The 15809-nt window shown below is 43.8% G+C and overlaps 1 protein-coding gene across 1 annotated transcript in view; it reads right to left on the bottom strand.

Annotated features, from left to right (window-relative positions):
- dlgap1b (discs, large (Drosophila) homolog-associated protein 1b) overlaps nucleotides 1-15809 on the bottom strand; it is a 91583-nt gene that overhangs the window by 17611 nt on the left and 58163 nt on the right. The window contains exon 6 of the mRNA XM_076721450.1: nucleotides 14674-14929. Coding sequence (XP_076577565.1) covers nucleotides 14674-14929 — 256 coding nt within the window. The remainder of the gene's footprint in view (nucleotides 1-14673; nucleotides 14930-15809) is intronic.

Raw genomic sequence — 15809 nt, 5'->3', positions numbered from 1 at the left:
AAATATGAATATCTGAGCATATTCCACAGTCTGTCTCTCAGGTGTGACTTTTCACACCCCTCTTCCCTCTGCTCCTATGTGTTTACATCCACTCCCTGCAGAATCTTCTGGGGGAGGAACAATGGCCTCTCCAACATTCCCACTCTCCTGCTGAGAGCACTCGTTTGTCTCCTGCATTCCTCTGCCCATTCATCTCTTTCTCTCTCTCCCTCCTGGATAGGAAAAAAAAAAAAAAAAAAAAAGAAAACTCCTGCTACTCTTTACACGAGGGGGAGGGGTCCGATGTGGGTCTTAAAAACCTCTGAGTGGAATCAGTGCCCCCTCCTCCCCTTTCCTCCCCCGTTTTACTTGGTTAGTGAAGCAGCAAAGCTCAAAGAAAGGGAGGAGAAAGAGGAGATGCATTCTTTCTCTCCCTCTCGCTGTCTCTCAGTGTGTGAGTTGTGGCTTATTTTTAATGACTGGCTAAAAAAAAAAAAAAATAAAAGGGGGAGGGCTGGGTCTCTCCCCCCGCCGGCCGCTTGCACACAGGTTCAGTCGCTCACACACACACACACACACACACACACACACACACACACACACACACACACATATTACTGTAGCCGAGTCTGGGACTTTCACAGAGAAGTCTTTAATTTGCACTGGGGCCTGGCCTCCCACACTGCTCAGCCCAAACCACCCACTTACAGCCATGCACCATTCCTCAGAGCCACTCCAACATACTCCCTCCCCTCCTGAGCAGTGAAAGCAACACAAACTCCCCACCACACAATTTAACCGGCAAGTCTCAAAACTTTCAATAAAATGCCGTCAAGAGAACAGAGCGACACGCGTGTTTGTCGCCGACGACAAAAAAACCCCCCCAAAAAAACCAATCTCCTCAGAGGAGATTTAACTCCTCCAGTGTTTTTCATTCACGCAGGGCTTTGAGGTTGCGGGCCCTGCCTTGCCCAAGCTTTAGCATGCAGGAGCCATGAGGATCATCCACAGTCAACAGTGAGGAAATCCTTTCAGGGCTTTGCTTTTCCTTTGCTCCTTCTGATGCCAAAACACAGACAGGAAGAGCAAGAGGGGAGGAGTGGGGCAGCCCCTACCTGACGGAGCAGCCCCTGTCCACTTGATCAGACACGCCAAATGTGCTGTTTACATCCCGACATTTGGGAAAGCAATCCTCAAAGCAAAGCCCTGATTCCTTCTCTCGGCTGTGAGCTGGTGTATGTGCTCTCGCTGCAGAGAGGGGGACAGCAGGGGTCCACTGCTGCAGCCATTCTTTGTGTTTGCCGTAGCCCTGTCAGCTCCTCCCTGCGCTCCTCTCTCATTTTTCTACCCTCTCCTGTCTCGTTTCAAACCGAGAGCAGGAGGAGAGGAATGAATGACATTCTCTTGTTTGCGCTTCCTGTGTCAAAAGATATCCAAACGCCGCTCTTCCTCCCTCAACGGCCATAATCAAAGCATTCCAGGCCATAACAAACCAATTAAGTCGTAAGTAAAGCTAAACACCTAGCAGCCAAAGCTTCAAGTCCTGCAGATTTATCCGCTTGACTTTTATTCTGCTTTAGAGCATGTCCAGGCAGGAAATCATTGTTGATTCAGGTCACGGAAGTACACAATAATTGCACTTGATTGACACCATGATATAGCAATTTATGCACAAATATTCAGCAAGTGCCTACAGGTGCAATTCAGCTGCATAGGTTACCTCGGATCACACTGCATCAGAGCGTCATGTTACGCATTATTTGGGTCATACTCAACACCTACAGGTTGGACCAGATCGCACAAATTTGACTGGCAACGCGCTTCAAAGCAGCTGAGGCTATGATGACATCTAGTGAAAGGTTTCATACTGCAAGCCAAGAATTTTCTCCTTCCCTTGATTACATCTGGAGCACAACAACGTGATTTCCTTCCAATCAAATTTGACACCGGACACACTAGAATTAGATTATTCCGAGTGGAAGTTCAGCAGGCGGAGCAAAGTTTAAGCATATGATGACAAACTAAACTGCAACTGCACAAGCTGGAAAAACGGGGAGCGAGATCCACAGATGCAAGGCGCTCGAGCTAAATTAAATGTCTCTGCATCTGCTCATCTGATGACTAACGCCCTTAAGATGACACTGAGCCGTATGAAAGAGATGCTGAGTGTTTTTCCCTCGTGTCAGTGAAAGAGCGACAGTGCAAGTTCCCACTGGCTTGCATTCTCAGACAGTCGTGACAGGATGAAGTAATTACTGAGTGGTTGACACACCAGCATGGCGAGGATTTATCTCCTCCAGGAAGAGAGATAGCCAAATCACAGTTTACCCACATCGAGCTCCCAGTTCGGGCTTGATCCCGCAGCTGCAAACAGGGAAGCCACACACAGACACTTTGACACTGTACAGTCCCATGCCTGCGCACGTACACACACACACACACACACACACACACACACACACATGCTCAAAACCTCCATCGAGGTATGGCTGCCAACCACAAGTGGCGTCTTTCTGCTTCTATTCCACATGTATACGTGTACCAGTGTGTCACCACATGCCTCGGCCAAGCCCTTGTTTCCTGTCAAACACACCTACTTGCACCATCAAAGCATGTGGAATGACAACATTATGCAGGTGTGTGTGTGAGAGAGAGAGCAACAGAGAGAACGGGAGAGACAGATGACACCAGAGTGCTGTTTAATTTACATCCCCTCTTTGAATAATAATTCCACCTTAGAGCGTGGCAGCTTTGATCCACTGACACACAGGTGTATTTCACATGCTGCGGCATACGTAGCTAAGGCAGGGCTTTATCTGTCCCTGTAATTAACGCCAGAGCAGGAAATAGAGAACCATCCGTGTGTTTGTGTGTGTGTGTGTGTGACTGAGGAACCGACATGGCTGGAGGGATTGACGGAGCTCAAAGGAGCATTCCTGCACAACGTCCTCAGTGAACATCGTTTGATCTCCATGTCTCTCAGGCACAGATACATCAAGCCAAGCACGACTGTCAGTCACGATTCAGGAATACAGTATCTCACACACCATCACTCATTTCCTCTGTCTCCTTCTGCCTTTTAGAAACACACACACACACACTGGAGGTGTTGATAAGGCACACAGTGTGCCTAAAAATAATGTCTGACAGCAACGCCACAAGATAAAACTTGTGAGTTGCCCTCAAACTGCTGTTGAGAAACATCACAAGACAAGCTGGGTTTATTTTAAAAGTGAGGATAAAGCTCCCCCTAGTGGCAAACACCAAAACTGAAAAATGAATTGCTCTATAATGTAAATAATCAGGAGAAAAACAGCATGTTTATCTTGTTTGATGTGCTACATTTTCTTTTTCTTTTTAATGTCCTACTTATCCACGTCTTCTGTTACATTTAACAGATGAAATTATCTTTGTGCTGAACTGTTTTTATTTCTTTTTGGAGGGTATGTCATGTCTTGAAAGAACAAAAGCGGATTTGTCCACAGTGTCCACAGAGTTTAACTCTGTTTTATTTCTTTTAACTGAGAACTACGCAATCTTTTACTCTGGTAAAAAAAAACCCACTGGCTTTTAAATTATAGATAGTAAGATGGATTTTTTATCCAAAGCATTTAAATGAGCCAAAGTACTTGGAAAAAGTCTGCGAGATGAGGAAAAATCCTTTCATCAGAATGAACTCCAGGCTTTAAATTTTGAAAATGTGCACAAAAACATGTCATTTGATGACATGAAGCAGTTCATATACTGTCAAAACTGATGCATTTCTTTTGGTTTTGTATTTGTGTTGCCCTCAGATGTCTGTCTGATGTTCGATTTTGACGGTTGCATTAGTGTCTTTTATTCCCATGTGGGATGATGGGCTAAATAAATCAAAGCAAACTACAGGATACACATTTATCATTGCACCAGAAACTGGCCAGATGTAAACAACATCTGTATGAAACTAGAACAAGGATGTATTTTGTACCCACTGATTTTACAAATTAGATTTTTTAAGTGCGTCTTTCATCCAAACTGTCTTTTTTGAAGATGCTCAGATTTCTAACCATCCTCCAGAATATTTACATTTTGTCCTTTGTTTCTTTCAAATACTTTATGAAATTATTGAATAGCGGAGATTTTGTGCAAGCAAAAGACATGCATTGTCCAGCACAGGTAAAAGCACACAGTGTGTTTTCATAGACAGGAGTGGGTAAGGAGCTGGTTAGTTACCGAGAGCCTCTCCTCTGAGGCTCCACAGTGCTTAATAGCTTAGCACATAACACTTTTAATTAACAACCATATTTTCACCTGTCCTCTTTATCTTTGTTCTTCTGTCTTTGCTCTGCTTTTTATGTGGATTACTATAAATCTGGATTTAAGTTTGCCCACAGCACAGAGGAATTAAGAGGCTGATGAAAGAGGGAAGTTGGCTAGACCAGAAGAGAGGAAAGAAAAAGTTAGCGAGCGAGAGAAACATCAAATATGCAGGAGATTTAGTGGAAGACATCAGATCCAGAAACAGGGCTGAAACTACACAAACAGATTCTGAACAGAGAGATTTTTACTTTTACTGACTACATGTTTATTTCTAATCTTTCCTGAAGTTTAATTCAGCAGATTAACAGATGGAAGTTCGACTTGTGAGGGACATACTGTTGCTGGTTAACATCTGACCCTCATCAGTCTCATACATGGTTTTGCTTTCAGGTCCCCTCAGCCAGCGAGACTCCGTGTACGAGCTGCCTGTCATCACCTCTCTATCCAAAGTCAGCGTAAACGCGGACACCTCGTACCTTCACTAGACGGCGACGGTAAAAGTGTTTCCCCTGGCAAGTATCTCATAAGTTTAGCTTTCACTTGATAATTGCTTCTGAAAAGACACTGTGAAAGACAAAAGGGCGCTGCTGAAGTCTTAGCACCTGTTAAAAGTGAGCGCTGCTGTGAAAATATGACTGAATAATTGGCGGTGCATGATAGAGGGAGACGGTCGGGGGGGACGACACACTCATGGGAGTGTGCTTTGGTTGTCTTACTCCAAAAAAAGCTTCACTGAAGTGAACAGAGAGATGGAGACAATGAAAGTAACAGGGAGAGATGGGAATACTGTGAGCTACGCCTGCTTCTGTTCGTCCCTGTAGTCACACAGGTGTGCAGCAAACCTGAGACAAGTGGCTTAACAAAGTGCTACCTGCTGCAGTACAACAGCCCAAACTCACACATTACCTCTGCTTGGTGTTTATAGCCAGAACGATGCATGTAAGCACTGTTTCAATAAACATTTAAAAAACTGTCACTTATAGTAAAAACCACAACCAGAGGAGACACCAGAGAGTCACAGGAAGAAAAGGTCCGGCACAAAATCCTCCAAAAATGTAATTTTTGAACTTGGTTTTGGTACAAATTAAACAAACGAGACGTAATGTGTGAATTAGTGAACATTACAGGTGTTGGTAGCCAGGTTAGCTGTTTATGCTAAGCTAACTGTCTCCAGCTTCATATATAAAGATCGGATATGACAGTGGCACATTTCTTCTAATCTGACTCTGCAAAAACACTATTTCCCAAAATATAGAACTATTCCTTTAAACTTTCACTTTTTTTTGTCCAGAGTTAAAACACAAAAGCAACATACCTGATGATTTCAGGCAGTTCCTCAACCAGTTAATGCAGTTTGGCTTGACGTAAAAATGACGAGCCAGAAGGTAAAAGGTTATGAAATGTGTTTCTTCTTTACTGGTACACTTTATCAATGATGATTCTCCTCTTTAAGATGGCCTTGCCAGCTGGAAACAGTCATTCCTAAAACCTTTTACTGTCTAAATTGCCAATACATTTAAACAGCTGGCACGTCAAAAAAAAAAAAAATGGTTGTGTAACTGTGCCCTTGAGAAAACATTTTTCAGGGTGAATTTTGAGCCAGTACTGACGGGTTGGAACAATTTGTGAATGAAACTGAGGGAAACTAATGATCCCTCAGGGTACGCTAGGTACAGCAAAAAGCAAGTAATGGGATTCAGCTGGGAAACAAATGACTGCACGGCGAGAGCACAAAAACAGAATATGAAGCAGCCGAAACAATACAACAAAACCAGAAAAGCTAAGAAATCGATTGGAGAGAGCGCCAAGTTTATCACATTTTAAGGAGCTTATTGATAGAAAGTGTTACAATAAGCAAGTACATACTGATGTTACTGGCAAATAAAGATGGAAAATAAGTACTCTGATAAAATAGCGTTGACTGCCTCACTGTTAAACCTGCAGTGCTTTTATTTGCACCCTGACGGCTGAATGAAGCCTTCCTGGCTGAATGCGTCAACAGCTGAGCCTTCCCTAACTCATATTCAGGATAGCTTGTGTCACTTACATGATACTAACATAATCCCACGAGGCTGTGGCCTACTTGGATCACCAGAGACGTGTGTGTGTGTACAGTATGTGAGTGCGTGTCCATGGCGTGTTGAGCTCAGGAGGGTCTCGGAGCCTTGTCCGAGAATAGAAAGCAGGAAGCTGGTGAGCGGGCAGTTGGCATAGCTGGCATCGGTGGCGAGCATGAACTGAAGTGAGTGCATGACTCACTGAAACGCAGATGGTCTGTTGGAGACGTCTGTCAGGGGGCCCTCCGCCTACCCTACTGGGCCTCGAACTGGTAAGTGGCACCAGTGATCTCTTTTCCCATAAGGCATGCAGGGCTCAGCATCTTTCTCCCCTGCTCTCTGGATGCTTATTTAACAAGCACAGAAGTCTGAGATGAACCACTATGAACTGCATTTCCAGAGGGGCCCCGAGTCTGACCTAAATAACCGGACCCTGCAGAGGCGTGTGTTGTGATGCTGTGCCAGGCATTGCTCTGTGTGATGCAGGCCACACCTGTCGTCCTCCCGTCAGAGATATGATACCAGAATAGCCCAGGAGCTGGAAGGTGATCAGCATTTCCCGGCGACCATGAGTGGAGGGAAGGCGGACGGCATGTAGGTTAATCTCAGTGTGCTCACATGGGTCCAGTTTGAGGGGAAAACAATTTGAAGAGGCCCTGGGAGATAACTGAAAGTTTATTTAAGAGCACTGGCAAGAGCTTGTGAGACACAGGCCATTAGACTCCACAGAGGGGAAAATGTATTTAAATATATTTATATTTAACTTTTATTTACTTTATTTAATGTATTATTTAAAAACCTGTTTATACTTACTTTAGAAAATACAATATGTTTTCTTGCACTTCATATAGCATTAATTAATTATGTTTGTTTAATTTAAGGTTTAACGAGGCTTGATTATATTTTTTAACTTAATATTAACTACTCGAGACGCTGCATTTTCATGCTAAGCATGAATAAGCAGAAAGTATGGGATGGGCGCTGACTGCCTCATTGTCAAGTCATTCACAATAAACACACAACTTCCGGTTGTTACTTTCAAAGTAACGGTCAGTGACGCACTTCCAATTTCACTGGTCTCGTTCATTATTTTTGCTGACCTGAGATCGAGCACTAAACGTACACCGTAGGCACTGCTGTTAACTCTTCTTGTTTTATTTTGATAGACGGTGCTACAATTCTAATGTGTTTTGCATTGTACCCGATGTAATTATATTTTGGCATTTCGCTACTCGTTGCTCCCCTCCCCCCGACATGTTTTATTTTGAAAGCCACACCACCCAACTTCCTGCCTCTTCATCGGTCATGATGCCTCGCGCACAAACGGCAGAGAAACACAACAGCGGCTTTTACTCACAAAGGCGGATCCAGTAGTCACACATGCCGAGCAGCGCGCCGTACAGACACTGAAGGAGCGTCATGAAAGCTGCGAGTCCGCAACACCGAGCTGAGATGAGGTGACTGTAGGAGCCCCCTCTGCCTCTTCTCCTTCTCCACTCTGACGGTGCTGGATGTCAGGATGTGGACGCGCCTCGTTCGCACCCCCCGCCCCGCACAAACACTTTATAGCTCAGTCGGCGCTGGGTGGGACAGTCCCGTTCACGGTCATCCGGAAAACTTTACTGTAATGCTTGTCCAATTTTCCCAGCTGGCCTCTAAAGCGTCTGTGTTGTTTTAGACCATAGCCTACTTTATTTATCCAGATACTCCAATACTCTTCAGGGTTTTTTTTTTATCTATATCAAATTAGCATATCTGTAAAATATATTGTTTAATTATTATTATTAGATATTTGTATTGCATCAGTTTGACAAATGGCAACTACATTTGATGGGAAAAAACTAACAAAAAGAGAGAAATACTTATTTATAAGTTTTCTCCATTGCTCAATATTTGGAGATTTGCTGCATTAACATGGAGGTTGTAAATGTTTTTGCTATTGGAAACAAAATCCTTAATAACAAGGCCATGCCGCCATGACTACTCGGGTTACGGGTCCAGATTCCCTGACCATTTAAAACTGCACAACAATATGCTGGTATACTTCATCTTTTTGACTCTCAGTACATTAAATACACAAAAATATTCACCCAAGCAGATGTGGCTCATTAACTCAGAGTCTAACTGCCACCTTGTGGTTTAGTAAAGCATGCTGTTGTTGATTTGGCACTATTTTCATACCTAAAGGCTGAGGATTTAGTGCAGGGTTACCCCGTTTTATTGACACAAAATGCTCTTATTTAAGAATACCGTGATATTTTTTACAGTGGGGCTTAATGGGGTTATGATCTTCTTGTGAAGATCACTGTCGTGTTGTATTAACTTCACATAAAGCTCCTTTTATGACATTAGTTTAGATCTCTGTCTCATCCTTGTGTTGTGAAGACCGAACAAACCGGCACATAGATTACATGGCAACATGCAACAACACCTTTTCTTTGCTTTTATAACACATGAGTCATCCTGACATATGAAAAACAAGCTTCAGCCTAGCTCTTGGAAATTTGCGTGGGCTGCTGAAGGTGTGAGGGGGGATCTGGACCAACGCTCGGCTTGATCTTGATTCGACCAGACTTCAGTGGTCTGTATCCCTGCCACTTATATTTAGCACTCTGGGAAATCCAAAGTTATTTATTCTCACAAGCTCTCTCGGAACAGAACTCTCGGCAAAGTGCCAGGGATGGCAGTGATTGTTGTTAATTGGGTCAAGCTGTCTGGTAGTTTTTCATCCACCCACTCGCTGCAGGAAGAAAGGGCAGAGGTGCAGTGCTGTGTTACACTGAGCCCCTAGGGGGGGCAGTGTTGTACAGGCTTTATTTTAGCCTGTAGTGCTGTGCTGAGAAAAGAGCTGGGAATACACAGCAGCCCCCATGTGATCTCACTACAGTAAAGCTTGCAAACATTGCTGTGAATGTGGTTTTATACGGTTACTGCTGCAGACTGAAAAGAGCATACTGAGTACTGCTAGCACAATATACTGCATTTAGGAAACTGCTGCAGTCAGATAGCTTGATAACTTCAGTTCCTTTGAAGATTTTAGATAAAGTTTCTCTTTAAGGGAATACTTGCTCCCTTTCTAGATGCTAAAACTGATACCACTCTTGTACCTCTGTGGTAAATGTGAAGCTATCCCCAGCCGTTTGGCTAACTTAGCTTAGGAAACAGGCAGAAACATCTCGCCTGACTCGGTCTGCATGTGCCTGCAACAACTTCAAGGGTCACTAAGTCCCTTAGACACTATATATCGTGTTTGTTTAAGAGTGAAAATGGCAATTTGTGTAAAAACAAGTCTTTATGCTAAGCTAAGTTAGCCAGCTGCTGTCGCTATCTTACAACTCAACTTACTAGTACAAGAGTGGCATCAATCTTTTCATCAAACTCTGAGCAAGACAGCAAATAGGAGTATTTCCCAAAATGTATTCCCTTAAGAAGTATTATCTCTCACTAAGTACACTGATCATTTACAGATAAATGTCTTTCCTTGAGTGGTTTCCAATGTGTTCTGGGTGGCAAGTCTGATTAAATGTGGAGATTCATAACATGTCTGAATTCTGATAAGATACGTGTTAAATGTTCATACACGGCGCTGTTGGGTTCTCTTGTGTCTCGTCTTAATGAAGCGTTCAGTTTGGCTCGTGTAATCAGCATCACAGCTGATGAAAACTCACTTGAGCTGCAGCATCTTAAGTGGATATGAAATATTAAGTCTTCTTGCAGTCCCATTGCTATGAACATATCTTTCTTTGTTGGATTATTATTGTTTCCTGCCACCTCTTCCTGTACCTTATGATGGTTTTAAAGTAAAATTAAAAGCTTACAACTGCAACAATGCCACTGTCCCTTTTTGGAGTAACTTTATTTTTACATATTAGTGGATTTCCTGGTTTATAGATGGATCCTACTGATGCTTGAAGGGGGATGTTGACATTATTGATATCAGGTTGCACTAGAAATAAATTCTTTATCCGTTTATGCTAATTTACATCTTTAACGGCTGTTTATTAAATCACATTTATGCACAAATTATCTTTAAGAAAGTGGCCAATCGAAGCTACAATCCCGTATTTTGCCATTTCTTGGTTTCATGTCCGATAGCACAAAGAGAGCAGATAGAAAAGTGTGTCCAGAGCTGCATCACATAACTAAATGAAGAGGTGGTATTCCTCTGAGTGTTTGACAAGACCATCAGCAAAATGAGCCACAAGCATGCCTCAAACACTTACTTAAGGAATGCTTTATCGAGCGCAGCGCCTCTGTTCGGGGGGCTGTAGGATTCTCAGCCATTAAATTAAACATTGTCCTGTAGCCTATTACTGCAGCGAGGGAGGAAAGCCACTCTTTTCATCCAATCCCTCAGCACCTCTGAAAAATAGATGCTGGAAAAATGAGGCAGGATAATTGACAGCAGGTCAGCGAGCCAAGGAAGCGGAGGGTGAGAGGAAGAGAAACGGAAACTGTGGCACATTTCCCAGACTTAAGATGTGTGTGTGTGTACTCTTTCTAATTGAAGGTCAATTCGTCTTCCTGGTGAAACAACAGGTTGATTTACCCACACTGCTAAGTGCTGTTGTGAAAAGGCAGGGGATCTAGCTGCTGTGCGAGAGGCCAAGGAGGGGAAAGACAAAGCAGAGTGAAGAGGTGATGAATATGTTAACTGGAGGCGACGCGGGGAGGAGGAGGAGCCAGGGCTTAGAGGCAGTAAAATCCTCACATTAACCGATTGCTATGGATTTTCCCAAGCTTTAGAAAGAGGATCTGCTCCAGATTTTGTTAAACCGATCCAAAGGAGCTGATGTCTAGGCCAATATGTCTGTCCGATGCAGTAGCCTTATGTGTGTGTGAGAGATGGCACGGGTTAGCGCACGCGCGTGTGTGTGCGTGCGTGCGTGTACGTGCCAGTTTGAGTGGGCGCAGAGGCAGGCAATAGCAGCCGCAGCCACTTGACGTTCAAAGAGAGGAGATCAAAGGACAGCCCCTTACTTCGGTCTCCTTCCTCAGGATTAAAAAGATCATCAATAATAATGGGCCGGAGCGGCGCAGTGGGCAAACTGGAGAGGAGCAGGAGCAGAAGCTGATAGGTCTCTCACCTGTGTGTGTGTATGTGTGCGCACGTGTGATATTTCGGCCGTTTGCTGTGGGGACAAGTGGGAGCAGAAGCCATAAGCGCGGGCTGTTTTTCTGGAACTGCCTGCGCATCCTTCTGAAACATCATGCAATATTCACCACAACAACGTCTTCACTTCTCACTTCGGGCTCCCAGTTGATTTTCTGTGAAATGTATGAAGGCGCGCGTGTGTGTGTGTGCGTGCATGCATGTGAGCGTCTTCATGCGGCTTGTGTAGCAGCTACGTGCAGTCTATACTGCATATGTGCGAGCAAAGAGAGAGAGAGAGAGAGTGTGTTTCATGTGATTATATAATGCTTGCAGTTCAAGCCTATGCATATGAAATGTTTTTTTCTATGGGCCGGCGTACAATGATGTTACAGCACATCTCCATTATGTGTCCATGTTATGCTACATTGACATGGTTGTGCAACTCAAGATGGCAGCTGCCAGTCTGCACAGTGTAGCTGCACTTGTTCTGATCCCAAAAGAGACCCATACAAGCATCAATATGGACGACCGAAACAGAAACCACAATTCTAAATGTATATCAAAACACTGTTAATGGCGACTAATAGTGATGTACTTTCAACCCAGTGAATAACATCAGTTGCTAACATTGAGTTAATGTTGAGGTTTAAAACCCTGCACTTAATTTAGCCGTATATCCATTAAATTAGCATTTAATTACCTTAAACGACTTTGGCCGGCTGATGGGATCAATGCATCATTTTTTTCAGGCAATGTTTAGTGTCAACACCACACGATTAAACATCCTATATGGCATCTGTTCAGCGAGATAAAGAGAGTTAAAAAAAGCACTACATTCTTTGCTCAAGATAAAAAAAAAGGATGTCTGCAATTCTTAAAGAAATCAGATCATGTGTATTGGATATAAATGAGACTTTCAACGATGCAGAAGAAGAGCAGGGCTGTATTAATGAGCCTAAATTTATAGCTTGCATTAATTTGTGAGGGCGGTATCACTCGCTAGCAGTTGTGGCAAAAGCATGAGATGCCTCAGCTGCCTGTTGAGCCGCATTTTCTGTGCTGCTCCTGCACCTTTAAGCAAAAAAAGCTAAACTAATTAGCTTAATCTCTGAAACCCCTCCAAAATTGTGATTCTAAGATTTTCAAGTGGTATTAATTAAGATTTAGGGGAGTTAATTAAAGGGTCCGAGACCACCTGCGATCCATGTATTTCACACGCTGCGTGAAGAGTGTGTAGGACTCCGAAAATGGTAATTACGACAACTCCCACGTGACGTGAACGCGGCGGCGGTGCGCGTGTTTGAAAGGAGGGGAGTGAGGCAGGGAGAAGTTCGTCAGACTGAGATCTTTTCCTGCAGTCCCTCCAGTCCCCCTCTCCTCCTCTGCTCTTCAATCACAGCGTTTCCCTCAGGAGGAGGAGAAGGAGAGGTAGCTAATTAATTACAGTGACTGACGACTCAGTGGTGAAGATCTAAGGAGGTGATGAATTGTGCAGTAGTACAACTATGACAGTAATCTGAAGCAATCCCCTACCTTCACCACCAACTATGGTGAGCTGCTCTCCACAATGCCTCATAATACATCACTCGAACCCACTCTCCCAGTCTCCTCTGTTTGATCCTCAGTTGCAGCTGATTCAAAGACACAATAAGGTCGACGGCAAATGAAGGTCGAGGGTCACGAGAAGTCGACCGTCAATCACGTACAGCTATGCGAGCCAGAGGGGATTGTCCTCAATTGGAAGGAGCAGCATAACGCTGGATTATCAGCGACCACACAGCACTCATATCTCCCCTCTGTACTTCCACACCGTCCATTCATCATGTGACAAACTCAGGCGCCAAAAATGGATGTTCATTAAAATGCCAACAGCTGCGAGGCTACTGCTGCAGACGTCTGTGCCACATAACGCGGACGTGCACGCGCAGACGCCTCCACTTTTTACCTGAGGAGGATTTAAAAGGTGTTTTCTTTTCACGATCAGCAAATGATTACAGATCAAGAAAGTTGCATCTGCAGAAGGTGTGAGAGACAGTCGACAGCTGGGAGAAATGAGAGACTTCCTGTATCACATGTAACACTACAGAGCAGCTGTCTGGCTTGAGTTAATCCCTACAACACTTCACCTGATAGATGGTCTTCATTAACTCTTCCTTCCTCTGGGGAAGGAGCTCCAAATGTCCCTCTCTTGATCTATTCAGCCTCCTTTTATGGATCAATAACTACCTCCACACAATAGAACAATCAACCCAATCCGCTATTGCCCTTGATTGTGTTGTTACCCATGACAGTCAATAGATGTGAAATGATAAAAATACTGAAGATGCAACTTCACATTTTGTCTCATTTCATTAACTGGTGCAAAAATGAATAGTTTTAGAAGTCAGTTGCAGGAAATATTATACAGTTTTAAGTAAATGTTTGCTCAGAGTCGATTTCAAGCCCTTAGAATCGATTGAACTAGTTTTCCAATTTGCAGTAAATGTGTTTAATTAGCTGACTGTAACCTTGTCTTCTAGGTTTGGGGAAATGCTGTCTTTTAATTGGCATAATTAAAAAGGAGTGGAGGAGAAAGTCAGAGTGCGTCAGGCGATGGTGACTCAACGTAGACAATGTAAGGGAATGACGTTTGGATTTGCAGTGGGAAACATAGAAGCACCCAGTGCTGGATGCCAGCACCACTCAGCATCAATACTGCATGCAGTAATGCTGGAAAGCCAAGCGCTCCAGACCATGAGGCACACAAGAGGGCTAAAATAAGACCCAGCAGCCACTGAGCTTTACAGCTCGAATAAGCTCTTATGTGGGAAAAACAGTTTTGCATTCATCATATTGTATCTGTGAAGAAAACTGGGTCAGATGGATAATAATGCAGAGGGTTTGGGTCTCCAAATTGAAACTACTCCCTGGTCAGCTATCCAAAGCAGCTCTCTGCTTTATGAAAAATACTCAATGCAAGGCTGGTTTTCAACAGAAATATTTGACGGTCCTTGATCCATTGTCCAATCTTTATACTAGAATAAGTCTCACTCTGCAGTAACTGCAGCACTGCTCTGTTGATTTTTTTTTTTTTTTTTACTGTTTTCACCGTACACCAGCTGCATAACTCAGACTTACAGCACATTTATAATACATACTTTCTATGCACACATATCAATTTGTAATGCACTATGAATTATCTATGTTCACACATGTTCGTGACACATGAGTTTGTGTGTGTGTTAAGTGCATGCTCCCACCGACCTGTGCTGCTCTGGATGGTTCTGACAGTGGTGGTGGTGCGTGGGGGAGAGTTGGTCCTCCTGTTGCCCGCCGTGACGCCTCTCTCCTCCTCTTCCTGCGAGCAGCCCTTCTCTATGGCACGCACGTAGCTGTGGCTCCGCATGCGGAAGCAGCCGGGCATGGGCAGGTCCAGGGCATCCACCGCCTGCGACTCCATCTCGCTGAACACTGACTCACACACGGCCTCGATCTGCCCGTTCACCTCCACCTCGCTCACCTGCGGAGGAGGGGGACACACGTAGACATACAGTACGTGCACGCAAACACCCACACGAAAAAACACACACACACACACACGAGCGTACGCCGCCAAGAACAGGAACAAATAAAAATGAGAAATGAAAATGCACAGGCGCACCCCGGCACAGTGCAAGACAAAGGAGAATGGCTAATATATTATAGAAGCAAAGGCCATTTTTTTTTTTGTGCTGCAAGATTCAATGTTACAGAGCTATTCCACTGATTAAAGCTTGACTAGGCAGGAGCTGTATGTACAAAAACACTTAAATCACAAATTGGGTGCTGCGATACAAAACAGCGCTCCAGTGTTTCTATAATTTGAGCCAGGCGGATTCACCATATTTGGCAAAAATAAATTCTGCTGTTTGATTTGGACACTTTTCTCTGCTCAGAAATGACTGTGAAGTGTCCTTTTAGCAAGGGCTCTTACTGACAAAAGTTCGCTTGACTGAAATCCATTCAGAAAAAGCAATCAAAATCTGAATTCGCAGTGAGCCACGTCCTCAGACAAGCAGCGCCATCTGGTCTTCTTTGGTGAGGACCAGGTCAGGCGGAGTATACTGTGTTCACTTTGCATCATTTCTCAGTACGTTAAATCAAAATGGTCAAACTTTTACCTCCACACTGCCTTGTGAAGCTTTAAGGCATATATAGAAATTTGCATATACTTAAAAAAAAAGAAATGCATTTGAGAAAAATAAAAGAACGTCCAAGGAGTGACGAGGGGGAGGAATCACTGTGGGATTAAACTTCAAAGGGCCACATAACAGAGTGAAATACTACAAGTGTCGATATTAAAGGTGTTAATTAGGGAGTGTCAACGCTAGGACTACTGGGAGTTGAGATGTGAGTTGAGG

The sequence above is a fragment of the Chaetodon auriga genome, chromosome 21 (genome assembly GCF_051107435.1).
Source record: "Chaetodon auriga isolate fChaAug3 chromosome 21, fChaAug3.hap1, whole genome shotgun sequence".
NCBI classification, from domain to species: domain Eukaryota; kingdom Metazoa; phylum Chordata; class Actinopteri; order Chaetodontiformes; family Chaetodontidae; genus Chaetodon; species Chaetodon auriga.
The sequence above is the reverse complement of the archived record's forward strand: the minus strand, read 5'-3'. Positions and strand labels throughout refer to the sequence as shown.